The 17,187-nt window shown below is 37.4% G+C and overlaps 1 protein-coding gene across 2 annotated transcripts in view; it reads right to left on the bottom strand.

Annotated features, from left to right (window-relative positions):
* prr36a (proline rich 36a) overlaps positions 1 to 17,187 on the bottom strand; it is a 36,628-nt gene that overhangs the window by 10,101 nt on the left and 9,340 nt on the right. For both annotated transcript variants that reach the window (XR_015476905.1, XM_087237591.1), the window contains exons 2-3: positions 7,198 to 7,929; positions 5,254 to 5,335 (exon numbers count right to left, since the gene is read on the bottom strand). Coding sequence is in view for 1 of the 2 variants with exons in the window: in XM_087237591.1 (XP_087093717.1) it covers positions 5,254 to 5,335; positions 7,198 to 7,819 (704 nt within the window). In the remaining variant the exon portion in view is untranslated. The remainder of the gene's footprint in view (positions 1 to 5,253; positions 5,336 to 7,197; positions 7,930 to 17,187) is intronic.

Here is a 17,187-nt window from a genome sequence, read left to right as displayed (position 1 = left end):
ATCTGAGATCGCTGCGTGTGTATTGAAGGACAGATCTATCGATCCTCGAAATCATGATCAGCAATGCAACGATTGGCTGACGGCACAGCAGCGTAATGACATCATCTGATTAATATTCGATTATCCATGTGAGCAAAATTACATCAAATTAGCAGTAAACTGTTTTTTAAATATGACACGCAAGAACTTTCCACATTTGTTGTGAGCTGCAGGCTTTACACTTTCATGTGTCAAGTGTATTCATCATGTATTTCAATGCAAATCAATGTATTTAGTTCTACATTTAGAAAAGATTTTCTTTATAATAGTAGCCGTTTTTTAATCGGTGTAAAGAATAACTGGTTGTTTACAAAAGCATTTTCATATTGGTAAAGGCGTCTGCAACTTTTGTCAAGCATCAAATCACTGGCATATTAACTATCAAAACATGTTTATGACTGCATAAATGTATTATTGCTTTTAAAAAAAGTCACATATTGTGCATTTCTATTATACACAATTTGTACTAAAGCGATCTAAAAAGTTCATATCAATATGTTTTATCTTTGCACCAGATGGTAGTCTTTGTACTTTCATTTCGAGGGTGCAGATTGCATAAGTTTTATTAATATGTATACCTTTATTTATTTTATTAATGACTATAACTTTATATATATAGTTAAAAAATATGTACCATTTTCCCAAGTGTATATAACTACTACTGTAAGAAAATATCAGAATTCGGAATATACTTTCTGTATTATCTTTGCTTGAACTGAGCCGATCTAATCCTGTTTATATGATTTGAACCTGCTCCCGATCAGGTTTGACCTAGCAGAACTGTTGCCATGACAACAACTCTCGGATCAGCTTTGAAGAACGAAACGATCCTGGATCGTGTCAAATCGTCAATATCCAAATCCAGCTAACGGAGTAATCCACGTACGAAGAACGGACCCCAGAACTTCAAAGATAAGTACTGTATGAAGCTTGCTGGAATGCACAATTCAGTGCCAAAATCCATGGTCTAAGACATACTCCAGACAATACATGCAATGAGCAAACTCCTTATTGTAGTGCTGCGTGCACAATGGAGAACATGGTCAAATGGCTTGGCCCCACATGCCAAGACTATAACATTTCCCCCACAAACTATTCGGAAACAACAGGCAATTGTTAACGGATGAGAACAAAAGAACTGGAATTTCCCATTAAAATTCTATGACCTACATTAAAGTTTATTTGTACTAACTAGGACACTGATTAAGCCATCTTTACTCTAATTACAACTGAATAAAAAGGCAAACAAGCCGAAACAAGACGGTATTCACAATACAAAAATATAGGGCACAAAACATAATAGGAGAGCATAAGGGCATACGATGAACAAAGCAAACAATAACTGAAAAGATAAACATCCTTTCATCTGCCTTTTTATCTTCATTTTTGTAGCACTGCAGAAGCATCAAGAGTTTATTAAAGTGAACAGCTAGTACAGCTACTCTGACCACATCTAAAGACTTTATACAAAACTTTGCTAGTTTAAAACTCATGCTCATGGCCAAACAATTCAAATTGGAAATGTTAGGATTTTAACATACTGCAACTAACAGACAGTGACATTATGGACCTCCAACATTAGGTATTTTTTCAAAGCCCTAAACAATAAAATAATTGGCTGAGAATCTCAAAATGACAATGGAAAGTCAAAACTAAATGTTATTTTAGGCCAATTTAGGTTATGTAGTATTTTCTGAATGTTAGGCAGGTTAAGAAGGGTGATAGCATTAGAGCAATCTTCATTCTATACAAAGGGAAAGAAAGAACACCCAGTAGTACATTTGCATATAAATTATTAAGTAATGGCCATTTGGATTAAGGTACCGTTTTAGATTGAACAAGCATCAGTAGAGCTTCAGGTAATGGATTTCCCTTATATTCTAGGCAAACGCCACTTTGAGGGGCTGATCACATAGAATGCGCATTTACATTCCAAAAACGCAAGGAGCACAACACTGCCATTTTTTGTTGACGAGAAAAAAAAGTAGTACAGTGCACTTTTCATGTCGCAGGGCAATGACTGAATCAGCTGCGTATTGTCGTTGGTATTGTTATCATTTTAATATTTAATAATATTGAAAAGTCAAACAGCTCCGGATAACTCAAAACAGCGACCGCTAGTCTCTCCTCAATCTTCAAAAGCATCTATTGGCTACACAAACACTGCTGTTACCTCCACAGAAACCATGATTCTGTGCATTAATTTGATTGGTGAATGAAAAAGACGTGACTGACGTAATGGGCTTTTTTTTTTTACTTTAACAACGAACCTGCAGAAACAAGAGGCGCATCAGGTGGTTCAAATGAACGGCGCGCAGGTCACAAAAGTTAGTAATTCATTCAAAAAAGTTGCCTCTTAATCAAAAAAAAAAAAAAACGCATTCGGGGTGATCAGCCCCTAAAACACTATAATGTTAACTGCATGATTCACCTTCTTCATACGCGTGCAGTGCTTGTATTCAGAATCTAATTGACACTATTTTAGTTGCTAATTATGTCATTTAATTTTAAACATTCCTCGTGTGGCCATCCGGTTTTCCAGGGATTTCGTAGAAAAGGTAAACAAATGGCTAAAGACTAATCATCTTGGTGCGAGGGAAATTACAATAGTGGATGACTCACTCTGGCTACAAAGAGGCTCACTTAGCAACCTAAATGGAAAAACTCCACATACAAAAGGAAATTTGATTTGGCGAACACAGCACTTATCCATCTCCCATGAAAGTATTAACTGGAGGAACAGGATGCTAAGTAAGAACTGTAGACTCCATTGCCAGTAACCTTCTTTTACCTCAAAATATATTTCCCTTAAACTGGCAATTATTGAAATAACCAGCAAATATTAATAAAAGGTAAGATGAGAAGAGGGCGAGAGACTTTGGTTGAATCGTGAGAAGACTTTGATGGAACTAGTTTGCATTTCCCACAGCAGGAGTGTGATTGTGTTTCTGCAGTGCAAACATTTCATTTGAAGCTGCAGTGTGGATGCACATTGTGTGACAGAAAAGGAAAACAAAGCTATCTAAACAAAGATCAAATGAGTGTTCATATTCATACACTATTCACTAATCACATCAGTCTTACAGCCTTTTGAGTCCAAACGGAGATCAGACTCAAAGCATGGACTCGTACAATGTACACACAAACCACACCCTGTAGATCTGTTTGCCGACATCAACACATATCCCAAAAAAGAGACTCTAAAGCCTGATTTATACTTCTGCGTCAGGTGACCGGCGTAACCCACAGCGCAGCAACACGCGTGGCTGTGCATTTATACTTCTGCGCGCTGTCTCTGCCGGTCTGCATTAACACTTCCGAAACGCTAGTTGGCAGTGAGGTGTAAATGTTCCTCTGTGTCAAGTTTCTTCGCTACTTTTTTGCATTTCCTGAACACTTCCGGGATGTACAAGTGGCTCAAACTCGCTCATTTTGAGGCAGAAACCGGCGGACGTGCAACAACTTTAACTATGAGGTAACCACAAAACAAAACTTTCCATCCGGAGCTCCTTCACGGGACTCCACACTTGTAAACAATCACTCGCGCGGCGTCGCGCCATTCGCGCGCCTCTCGGTCCCGCCCAGACTCGTCAGCGCTTCCAAGCCGACCAATCACAGAGCTTATGCTACGCGTCGTTGCGACGTGTAGTTAAATTTTTTGAGAGGTGCACGTCAGTGACGGCGATGGCCACGGCGAAGGGCTATGCGTCAGCGCCGTAGCATACGCCGGTGTTTGACGCAGAAGTATAAATCAGGCTTTAAACAGACTTGTAAACCGACATTACAGCATAAATGATTAACTGACGGCCTGCACTTAAACACTACATCAGGGCCGGAGTGGGACTCATTTTCAGCCATGGAGTTTCAAGCCAGACCGGTCCACCTCTCGACCGACTATACTAAAATAAGGTAATTTCTAATTCAGTTTCTAATGACACTATCACGTCTTTTTCAAGAAAACAGCTGCTTTAGAAATTATAATGTTCAACAGCCCTAACAGTATTATACTGTATCTCAACAATAAAAAATAAATAAATAAATAAAATCTTCCAGGTGAGATTCGAACACGGGTCGGCGGCGTCAAAACATAACGTGTTTACCACTGGTCCACAATGGCGCTATTGCAATGGGAATAAAAAAATATGTATTGCACTGTGACCCGCAAGACACGGTATTACTTTCTATTGATGGCTTAATCTTTTTCTCCCCTTTTTAGATTTCTGATCAAGTTATGTCAGATTTATTAATGTAGTGAATCATCTGATTTTCATTTAGCAGGTGTATTATTTATTAATATTAATTATTAGAATTCTTATATTCACTAAAGTGCCGCTGTTTGCGGTCGAATGATAGTTAACGTTACATCCTCATTAACGTTAGTTAACCTGCAGGCTGCATTTTGCTCACGGGGCTGCAAGAAAATAAATAAGAAGAGCAACGCTGCGGCAAAATAATGAATACAAAGAGTGAAGCTATGGTCAAATAAATAAATAGATGAAAAAAGTGCGACTGCTGAGAGTAGGGACACCGGCCCTCACGGCCAAAAAACGGACCGGCCCACCGGGAATTCTCCAGGTCCTCCCGATTAGCCAATCCGGGCCTGCACTACATGCAATTAAAAAGACTAAACAGCTGCAACAAACACAGTTAATGCTGTTCAAGACAAGATTTCCCACACATTTTCTATCTGACTTACTGCCATTTGTAAATGCTTGATGATCTGAAATGTTTGAATTTTGGTAGACAGCAAAGATGATTAGTAACGTAGCCAGCTTGCATCATTAAAAGCATTTTGAGTCAAGTCAAGCTACTGATTATCATTCCCAAAATGTGTCATCAACAAAAAGAGCACTGTTGAGCCTAAAGCCTGATCTAAGCAGTCTTTCAGGGAGTCTGACTCACAATGGGACAGAAACTTGAGCCAATAACCACAAGACACACACACACAGACACACACACAATAGAAACCATTCCACAGCACACAAAAAAAGCATCCAGTCATGATGATCGTTGTATGGTTTAAGCACTAAATAGTGTGCAAAATATAAAACAGTTCCCAGATGTTACTGAATCCAAACCTAGGCAGGAAATCCGCCTTATTAATACCTTTAGGGCACAGATATTACCCAATTGTCCACTTCCCATCATTTCTTTTTTTTCTCCCTTCAAATACAGTTAAATGTCTAAGCTCTAAACATCCAGAAGCAGTTTTACCTGTTGGTTTTGGGAGCTGCAGTGGTTTTGGCTGTGGCTGAAGTGCTGGGTTTGGCAGCAGGGGCAGTGGCTGGCCTTGGAGCTGTGGAAATTCAAAATCAACTAAATCATTTTCTAGAGTAAACACAGTGGTACAAGCAATGCAAAAGTCATGATGAAAGGGCGACAATTAAATTAACATGACATTTGCTTTTATTATACAAAAACAAAGTGGCATGTAATGACTCAATGCACTACATTAAGTGTTTTGCATGTAAAGCAGGGGTGTTCAGTCATCCTCCTGGAGGGCCAATTTCCTTCACAGACTATCCCCTGAACAGGGTTATCAGGTTATTTAGAATCACTACAAATTTATAGGCCCTCTGTCAACCTAAAACTAGAATTTAAATGCATCTCATGTTCTGATCTTTCTCAGAAGAGCCAAGCGCAATGCCCAAGCGCTGCTGAATAAACAAACCCATGTTACACAACTTGGAAAACAAGTGAGTGAAAAGAATGTGGAGGGCAACTATTTTGGTCAGAATTTTGTTTTGGTACAAAGCAGTAATCTATGAACACCTAGTTTTGGTGTGCTTTCCCACAATATGTGACATATGTTAGTACTAGTAGTGACTTTTTTTTGGACAAACATACAAAGCATGTGCCAACCAAGGGGTTTTATGCAACTGTAAAAGAAAAGAAAAAAAAAAACACTCTCCAAAAATGCTAAGCTTGGAAGACTTTAACTTATTCTCTGATGCCGACACTGCTAGCCTAGTGGTCACTGCGCTTACATGTGACGTATAACTAGGGCCAGATAGAATCTTTTTAGCTATTTCTGCACAGAATTTTGTACAAATTTTGCTAATTTATGCGGAATGATTTTGGGAATATCATTACTAAACACTTAATATATGAAATTAAAATAATACCTTTAATAACTTTTATTTAATCTTTACAATGCAAATGCAATAAGATCTACTTATTTGGTAAACAAACCAAGTCTCTCATATAATACATCTACTAAAAGACAGAAAATATGACTTTATTAACGGTATTGTAAATAAATCATATCAACACCTACATATTTGTCAATAATATTAGTGAAATTAATTTAAAAACTGAATTTATATAAATTTACACAAGTAAATAATTAGACTCAACGATTGGCTAAAAATCTGCAGATTTCTGTGCATGTAGATTCCATGTGGGCCTACGTATAACAGAGCTGTGGGCATCAAGTTTGAGTCTTGACCTTTATAAATCCCTTCACTTCCAGTCAATATCTACTTTACTATCATAATAAAATGGCATAAATCAGATTTTTTTAATACCTTTCAAAACCTTTTCCTCCAACTGTCTGCACATTTCAGAAATGCTCAGCACAGTTTCCCTGCTAGCGTTCTAAAAAACATGAAGCTTTCTCATTGAAACCAACTGAAAATACCTGCCTCAGGGGAACAATAACACTTTGCTAGACACACGCCCTTACACTACAAAAGCCATGCAATCACACCTGTATTTAGTGTCATGCACCAGAAATTGTATTTGTTGAAAATGTATGTTGATACCAGGGGCCTATGTTGGAGCTAAACTCTGAAGGTGTCAAAGCAAGTTCCTGGAGGGCCGCAGCTCTGCACATTTTTGTTCCAACCCTGCTTCAACAAACTTACCTGTAGGTTTCAAACAAGCCTCAGGGACTCAATTAGTTTGATCAGGTGTGTTTAAATAGGGTTGAAACTAAACGGTGCAGATCTGTGGGCCTCCACCAACTGGCTTTGACACCTGTGCTGTAGGACTTCAAACATTTTAGGTTCAAGACTGAACACCCCTGATCTAGCAGATCAGGAAAAACCATGTGGAATACATAATGTAGCAATTTCTGAAACATGTCCAAATCTAGAAGTACCAATCCTGAACTCAGTAAGTAATCTAGTAACACCCAAACATGTTAGGCCTTCTTACCTGTGGATTTGGGTTTGGTTGCAGCACTAGTAGCAGCTGTGGCAGGTCTCCTACTTAGGCTGGAGGCTGTGCCAACAACTGCTCCTGTCTTTGTTCCAGCAGCAGTGGTGGTGGTGGTTGTTGTTGATCTGCTAGTTCCAACAGTTGTAACTTTAGGCTGGGGTCTTGAGGTTGCAACAACAGTTGAGGAGCCAACAGGTTTCTTTGTGACACCAGAAGGTCCACTGGTAGTGGTGGGTTTCTTTTTGTCTGCTGCTGCATTAGTAGCTGGAATAGGTTTCTTAGTTAGGGTACTTGCTGTAGTCTTTGTGAGGCCATTAGTTGCTAAACGGCTTTGGGTTGCTTTGGGTCTTGTGCCTGGTCCAGTGGTAGCTGGAGCAGCTGCTGTAGTCTTGCCTTTGATTGGACCTTTGGATTTGCTTTTAGCATCTACTGCTTTCCCAGAAGCTTCCTTCACCTTCGGAGGAGCCACTTGCTCATTTTGGGGTTCGTCAGGTTGTGGAGGTGATTGTGTAGTGCCATTTCGAGATGCACCGTCACTGCTAGTTGCTTCTGTAACAGGTTCCGTTCCTTCTGCTTCCATTGGTTCAGATTGTACTGTTGCCACCCCATCAGGTTTCATCTCCAATATTACCCGTCGATCAGCTGCTGCTATTTATGCTCACTGGATCCAGTGCTGTTCACACACTGAACCCAGGGATAATGGATGTGTTTGCCAACTCAATAACTGCCCTGCAGGAAAGACAAACAAATACAAATCAGTTTTTGGAATAGGAAAGCTTCTTCTGTATAAAACTGAATTCAAGTGATGATTATTTAATTCCATTTTCGCTTAAGTTTAAAAGTAAAACACCCCACTGAAAGAAGACTTGTTAAATGGGAAGCAGTCCTTTCTCAAGGGAACCATCTGCATGAAGGGCAAGTTGAGTAAAGCAGAAATGATTCATAAAGAAAGAACCAAAATAAAAATATAAAATCCAGTACAAACATCCTACACAGAGTTACTGTAACCTTCAGACGGTTTTTTAAAAGTCTGTTTGGAATATTGGTGCTCGTATCTACCTGAAGTGCCAAAATTATGTTTTCACCATACAATTAATTTCAAAACAATAAAATCAAGGATATTCATAAAACATGGCCACTAATAATAGATGGTGCACACACATATGCTGTTTTTCCAAAGCAAAATAAATGGGTAATGATCGTTTTGTTAGTTGCAAAATCATACACTTAATGATTATTTGACATATATAAAGTGATGCTAAACTATTAAATTTGACATTATTATTGTATTGTTATCATTTTTGCAGCTTTTTCAGTATTCTAATGAGCAGAATTCTGTTTTTGTAAAGACAACAACAGTCTAAAAATGAATGCAGGGACCATAAAATGAAGATATTAAAATGATTTATAGCTCTGATTTGCGTATGGACAGTTTACACAGAGCAGTCACCACCACCTGCTGTAAAGAAACACGATACCATTATCTGAACTCTGTTTGGTCTGTTTCATCCACCCATTCATACAATCTAGAAATTTCCTTTGTCTGTCAAGCACAAACAGACATGACAATAAAGAAATGCCTGTTTTCCCAGTTTACTTTTCTCACACAACACTGAATCAAGCAAGTTTGAGTCTAATAAAGAAACACAAATCAGAATTTTGTCAGAAAGGAATTTCATTTGACTAGAGTACTGCACTACACCAGTCCATATTCCCTCTTTCGCAGACTGACGTTAAAGCTTGTCAGCAAAAAGATTGTGGCATGGGACTTGATGAAAAGGGATAAAAGGTTGACGTGGGGAAGAGGGGGGCTATGCACTCGTTCACCCCTCTCCTTTCTCCAAACTCCTTTATTTTAAATCCTCTTGTCTTTCTCTCCCCATCTTAAACAGTTCTCCTCAACCACAACCCCCCTCTTTCTTGTGCTCTCCTTCCCCTCCTCCTCTCCATCAGATCTGTTCCCGGTCTGCAGCCACACAGATGGCTCTAGCAGCTGAGCTATTGTTCTGCCTCCCCAACCAAACCCAAGCCACCAAACCGGAGCGCAAAGAAAGAGAAAGAAAGAGGGCAAAATTGCGGGTTGTCTGAAGAATGCCAAAGCAAGCAGAGAAATCAAATTTTAATGTAGCACCATCCAGAAGATGAGTGGGATCAAGTATGTGTGACAGAATCCACTAGAGGAAAACAAACAATCAAACTGTGAATAGAAATGTTGAAGATTGTCTCTAAAGAAGCCGAAAACAAAGAAGATGCATGACAAACGCAGGTTCTTGAAAAGCAGTCAACCTACAGGGAAAAATGATGAATTGGGAGGTCATCATTCTGCAAAGGGCAGGACAAAATTACCCAGAAGCCCTTGCGCTGTGTCTCCATGGGGATGTGAAGATCAAGAAAGGGGACATTTAAAAAGGAGATCCAATTTTATCAAAGGCAAAAAAAAAAAAAAAAAAGCTACAACTTTTCTACAACAGTTACTACTTTCCAAAAATATCACATTACATTGCTCTCTTAGCTATGGGCAAAACCAAAGACCATTTAATACACAAGACTCATTACTCTTAAAGTTTTGAATGCCGAAAAGTTTAACGGTCAATATGGCAAATGAAGCCCCGCCTTTTAGTACAGGAGCCAATCATTGATCACTATAGACTGATGATTCTTCGGGGGAGGGGCTCGGACCTGATGCTAGTTTCTGCGATTCTTTGATTTGCATGTTTAGAAAGGAAACTAAAGTGAGACAGTTGTTGTTTAATTTTACTTGTGATTCCAAATATGAATTTTAATTTTGCAAGTTGCAACACAATTTTGGAGAATTTGATGTTCAAACATAATGCCTGAGCATACTGACCTAGAGATGTTTCAAAGATGTCCGCCGAGTGAAATTACTTGTCTTAAAGGCACTTTGGTAAAACGCTTTATTTTAGTATGACACAGGTACTGTTTATTTACATTGTGAATGAGATCTTGACATTTTGATATCCAAGTGTCTATTTAATCATTATTTTTTATACAAGCATTTTCAATTTAGTGTTGCAAAGAAGTGTTGCTTTGGCAACTAGCTGAAACAAACTTTCTATTTCATTTCAGTTTATTTTAAGCAACAAAACAAGGTGCGGCTTATTTTACTAAATGCTAACTATTTTAACTAATAACTTTGTGTATAAGGGAAAAAAAAAGTAGAAGAAAAACAGAAACACCAAGATATACTATAGTGAACGTGTGTATAAGGTTGCAGTGTGGGGTAACAGTGTGTGTTTTGTCCAACATAGTCTCATGGCAATTTATAACTTTTTGATTTTATTGGCTAACTTGTAGAAATCGTACAATCTCATTCGTACAATTTAGTACCATTGACGATTAGATTGAGGGCCAGGGTTGGGTGCCATGCCTCCTTTTTTAAAATTGTACATTGTATAAATGAACTCGTACAAACTGTACTAATTAACCCCTTAACTGACAATGTAAAATAGTAACTTTCCTCATGTGATCAGGCTGGTTTTGTCGAGGTTTGTGCAGCCTACTAAAGAAAACAGCACAGATCAAAAAGGCACTACTGTTTGGATTAAATGTCCTCAAACTCTTCCATTTTTACAGACTACACCAAGTTTGAACTGTAAAACTGCACTTATTTGAATCAAACAGCAAAAACACTTGAGAAAAACTCAGACGTTCAATTTAAAAGGCCAAACTATATTAAAATATACATTTTCAAAATGGTCATTTTTGCAGGAGCAATTCTGGATTCCCCCAAGAAACTTTAAGGTCTAAAGGGACGTTTTTTTTTATGTGTGTGTGTTTGTGCCGATAATATTTCATGGGTAAAAAATAAATAAATAATAAATATTTATTTTTAAAAGTCTAGATGACGCTTTTCTAGCAACAAACTGACTTTAAGCTGTTCCAGTTATTCATCCTTTTGATCGCTGTCTGAATCTTTTAGACTGAGAAGTAAATCAATCCAGTCGTTTTTCTGAAAAGACCACTTGTGTTCACATTTCATCAAGACCCTTCTTATTTCATCACACATCACATCACTTTCGAAGGAGTGCTTTCTGTGACACAAGAGTCCTACTGTTACGTGGTTTACAAGCATGTGGGAAATCAAGTAAATGAAAAGGATGTGGATGGAAACTAGAGCTTTGTTCATAATCCATGCTTTGGTTAAACACATAGTTTAAATACCTTTCCATTTTCACTGCACTTTATAATGAAATCAAATCGTTATGGTCACAAAATCTAAAAATGCCGGGTTATTTCAACCTAATTCTGGGTGTAATAGGGACTAAGCCAACTGTTGTGTTAATTTGAATTAAATTAATAGGACCAAATTTAACCTAGTATTTCGGTTTGTCCATATTTTACCCACTTTGGGTTTAAATAACCTAGCATTTCATAGAGTGCATGTATGGCAGAGAGGTATTTTAGGGCTGTTTAAATGCATTCAATCTCATGAGCGTCTACAAAAGTGATCAAGTTGGATGCATTTCAGACTATCAATTAAACAGATTAGAAGTTGAACCAGTTATAAGATTGTAAATTTGATTTACTTCTGTATTCATTAAGTGTCATCTACTTGTGATTGGTATGACCAGATAATAATGGGTAAAAAAATGTATTAGTTTTACTCACAAAACAGAAATTACGATGACAAGCAAGCAATAGTTAATAAGATGTTGTAGGAGTTTTTGTTTAAACCATCTGCGACAACGATGGGCAAAATGTCTATTTCAGAAACAGTTTCCACAACGTTGCAGCAAAACAATGCCATAAACTATTATGACAATGAGTATGTTTACCTAAACACCAATGTGAATTTAATATGATAAAGACAAGACTCTGATTAATAGTCTACCATGTAAACAGCCATTTTTGATTCACAATCAAACTAAACGGAAATGGAATTAATATACGTGGAGTATGCCAATTTTAGTCACATTATTGAAGTGCAGTATAGACATGTAAACACCTTAATTAAACTATTACCATCGTGTAGGATTTTCAACGCAATTTGCGACAGGATAGTCTATACACACAGCTGTTTGACACCATTTTCTGCACTTATCAAGTCAGTAAAGGACCACAGACACCTGCATCGTGAAATGCTGAGGTTTTTTTTCCCCATACGCTGTGCGGTATCAAATTCCATTAATACAACACTCTTCCAGCAGTTCATCCTCTCATCCAATATCTCGTTTGCATAAAATTTTTAGGAATGAAATTGAAAGTGCCAAACTACAGATAAAGCAGACAAATTAAAAATTAAATTACATGAAACTTCTTAGCAAATGTGGATGTGTGGTGATGCAATGTTATTGCTAAAAGCAGCAGACAATAGTTAACCTCAGATATTAAAAAATTAAATAAGTAGTAAACCATTTGAAAATAAAGGTCAATGACTTGGTGGAAACCAACAACATCAGTCACTCAGCCGATGAGCTTTTAATAGGGCCAGACGGAATCCGCAGACGTTTTTTGCTATTTCTGCGGAGAATTTTGGTAAAAATCTGCGGATTTCTGCGGAATTACTTTGGGAGTATCCAGCGGAGTATCATAACTAAAACAATATATTAAATAAAAAGTAATAAATTACTGAATAAAACTGAATAAATTCAGATTTACACATTTACTCAGGTAAATAAACAGAATTATTAATGGGCTAAAAATCTGCAGAAATCTGCGCGCGCAGATTCCGTGTGGGCCTAGCTTTTAATAATGTTTACTATGTATTCATTTGATAATAACCCTAACCATTTTGTTAGAAGTGCCGTGGCTGATATTTGAAGGAATGAATGTATTATTTAAACGTTTCTGTCGTGTTGTGTTGCATTTGATGCAGACAGCCAAATTGCTTATCACTGGAATGTTGTCGAATCACGTGCAGTTAGGACAAAAATGTGTAAATTTCATGACATTTTCAATATTTTCCTCGAAGGCATGCGAGAATGCTTTCTGCCTCTCTCCACCATCAGCCAAGGGCTGCATCATTAAACCCAATGCACATCTTGTCCTCTATCTTAATCCAGTATTTGTTTGGATTAGGGAATTTACATGTATAGACTGCGGATTATAAAAGGTACCACAAGGCCATTTTAAACCACACGTGCTTCGCTAATCCTAAAACCCAACCCTATACTAAACCCCTGGAGTGGTCAAATCTGAAATCAACACAGGGACATCCTTTCTAAAGCATGTCTGTCTTGTTTGAGTTGCTACAATAGTTTGATCCATTTGTGACGGCATGCCACAGAACAGCTACTGTAACATCACACACAGGCTCAAAGCATACACCACATTCTAGGTTTAGTTTCTAAGAACTCTGCATGAAGGAAGTGAAGATGAAAGTAAAAGGAACAAATAAAGAGGATTTTCAAACCCAAATTCCAGCACAGGGCCTCCAGCTCTTCAGGGCCGAGCCATAACCAGCTGTCATAGACAGACATGCAGCTATTTCCATGCAGCTGTAGTCGGCCACATCCTGCATTCTTGTAATAAGAGCCAACAGCAGACCTCGGTTTAATAACCATCTATGCCCCTATTCTAATAGTTTATAGATTTAGATTTTGAAGTAACGTTATAATCTGTAACTTCAAACTTATGACAACAGGAAAACAATCAAGATAGGATAAGAGATTGAACTCCAAAATGGACTTCAGAAAGGTAAAAAAAAAAAAAAAAAAACATTTAAGCAGAAACGACAAACACATACCCTCATGCAATCTGCCCATACAAGGCAGTGCTCTCAGGCCGCTAGTGCTGGCACACACACTCCTGAGAGATCAACACATGAAAACACACTCCTCCTATTCCCTCCCTCTACATTACAGTCAATTATTCATCAGCCTCCCACATTCGACTCCATGAGGACGCTCTCACTAAAGGCTAAAAAGTGTTCGTACGCGTAAACCTATTGTTTAAAATGTTATGCATATCTCAATAGTTGGGTATGAGTAGGGCTGGGTGATAAAAATCGGTATCATTCACCATACACCATTGTCAATAACAATAAAAAAATGTATGTAGTTTCGGTATGAAGGCTACATTTTTATTAAACAGTGGCTGCTGAGTGCGCGCCTTGGAAGCAATGCTTGGTGTAAGTTTGTAAATTCCAATATGAGCACACACATTTCTATAGGAAGCGATGAAAAACTTCCTAACTTTTCCCTAATGCTGTGTGAGCAGCACGATTCATGCAAGTAGAACCAACCAAACTGCTTGGCACATTTCAGTAATAGCAGTAGACTAATCATCTCAGACAAACACAACACATCCAAACACTGCAGTGCTTTTTAATTTTCAATTTTCGGAGCTGCAGCAATGGTTTGTCCATATGTCATCCTCTGAGAAAACGGTTGATGGCCGTCTAATTACAGAAAGACGGTAGGGGAGCACGAGTGCAAAGCACATTGAAAAACTTGAAGGAAACCACACGTATTGTACATAAATGGTTGTTTCCTTTACTTGGAGGCTCAAATTTGATTATCATAATTTGTTGTTTACAAAAGTTTGAGGTTTACGGTGTCATTATTCACACTTTAAAATTCGCTTGGATTGTTCAGTGTTTACACTTTACCATTGCACACACTTTCTACCATTTTAATTATCAAGTTTGACTCTTTAACACTTGTATTATTTTATTATAAAGAGATGAGATATTTAGTTTAAATGTTTTAGTTTTTGACTATTAAAACGATTTGCCTGAGTAATGTTGTTAAATTAAAAGAAAGTGGTTAAATAAATGAAAAAATCCTAATATACCTAAATGTATTTAAAAAAAACAAATCAACAAAATTGAAATTGAACAAATAATGGCATATTTATTACAATATTTAGAAGAAATAGAATTCAAATTGTTCTCAAAGTCTGAACTCACACAAGTTGATAATTCGGCGCTCAGTATTTGCACACTTGTGTCTGACCTCTGAGATTTGCATGGGCATCAGTCAGTGTGTGTTTACGTTTTACTTCCACTCTCCTGACATATGCAAGAGTAACAAGAACCATTATTACTATATTATCAGCATTCTTTTAAAAATAAATAGACTAAAGTCACAGCAAAATGTACGAGAGAGAACAGTAACCTAAAACAATCTCACATGTGATTATATCTGCAGAATAAGTCATTTTTAAAAAACAATCTAGGTGAAAAAAATCCTGGCCTGCATATCAGTAACATTCAGAAGAAAATAGAACATGCTGTGTGGTGCTGGAAAACCCAGATTCCCATCGCTCTCCATGAGCAACATCTCAGCATGTTCATGAGCACACAACATTCCTTAAAAATGTACCAAAGACAGGAAGTCGCAGCATTCATAAATACACCCACCAAAACAAAAAAACTGCCCTTGTGAAATGGGCCTTTCACAGGAAGGGGGAAATTCTTTAATAGGCACAAGATAATATAAAAGGTGGGTGTGCGAGTTCTCATCTTTCTGAACTCTCTTACTCACAGATAAAATAAAACAAAAAACAGACATGCATATATTATACAACACTTCAGTTCAAATTCAGTTGTTATGGTGGTAAATCTGAAGGCCTGTTTCCACCAACTACGGAGCTGCATTTTCAGTGATTTGATGATAAATTGTCAACCAAGAAAGAATAACCAACATTTCCACATGGTATTAATGTTTTCAAATGAGTCTTGTGACAAATCGTATTTGAATATTGTAAAGGGCCTTCCCTTATATTTCATCATGCTCGATCATCACTTTTCCAGTGTAATAGTTAAAAAAATCAAATAAAATAAACGCATCTTGCATGGCTTATGGGGTTGTGATGATGATGAAATTTTCCCATTAGTTAACAGACAAGGCAGGTAATACCGGTATCACTGTGGCGGGGTGCTTTTAAACAGCTTATACAAATTTGAGTGCCATTTATTTACTTTCACTTTCGAATTGGTGATAATTGGGAGTCAATTGCTTCTATTACAGGACAATAAGCGGTTTCAAGGTTTATCACGGTTTGTAAAAGTCAAGGTATTAAAACCACAAAAATGTTTTGTTATACCGTTTCTAAGGTTTATGTAGAGTTTAAGTTGTTTTTTTATGTGTTGCAAGGAAATCTGCGTTTTTGAAGCTAATGAAGATAGTAAAAGTCAATGGTTTATTTTAATTATGTAGCCTTTAATTATGTGATTCTGAAACATATTTCCAATGGAAAAGAATTAGATCTTTATCAAAGACCTGTAACATGTCATTACAGACATAAATATAATAATCAAAAAATTAATTTAAAAAGGCAAAAATATAAAAATCACCTGGTATGGTGTAACAAATTGTCTTTAGAGCTGACTTATGGCAAAACAAATAAATAAATAGACTACTGTGTGTGTGCCACCATCAAACACAAGTGTTGTTTAAACACGTCAGAAGCAGTTGCGTGTACTTTTGTATGAGTCCATAGATTTTTTTGTCCATGCACAATCATAGACCTCTTTGTGACACTGCCGTTGACATATCGCTTCTTTTGTGCGCACAAGTTCGTTATTTTCAATGGAGGCGCGTGGCTTGCGTGCATATTGGGAGTGATCCACAAGCTTATTCCAGGCGCACCCAGTTGAAAACATCTCTACTTTTCAGAATGCTGCAAGCGCCACAAGTCATGCAACAATAACTGAGCTATCAGCTTCATTTGAATAGAATATACACATTTGGGTAGCCTAATTACCCCAAACACTGCAGTGCTTTTAAATTTTCTATATGAATAAAACTTGTATTAATACTGCAGCAAAGTTTTTTTAATTTATCATCCTCTGAGAAAACGGTTGATGGTCGCTGAGCAATGACAAAGGAGCGCAAAGCGCGATGGAAAGCTGAAGGAAACGTCTGGAAGTGCTCAAAGGAAAACAAGCATTAAACATTTTAGACCCTGTTTACCCCTTTATTTAGCACTTCTCATTTGTGATCAAACTGGCGGAAACAACTTAAAATCAGGTTTGAACGGTCTTAAAGAAACCGATCACTATTGTTAGTGTAATTTGCAATG

This window comes from Danio rerio, chromosome 1 (assembly GCF_052040795.2).
Source record: "Danio rerio strain M-AB ecotype USA chromosome 1, GRCz13ab, whole genome shotgun sequence".
Taxonomy (NCBI): Eukaryota; Metazoa; Chordata; class Actinopteri; order Cypriniformes; family Danionidae; genus Danio; species Danio rerio.
Note: the sequence above shows the minus strand (reverse complement) of the source record. Positions and strands in the feature narration are given on the sequence as shown.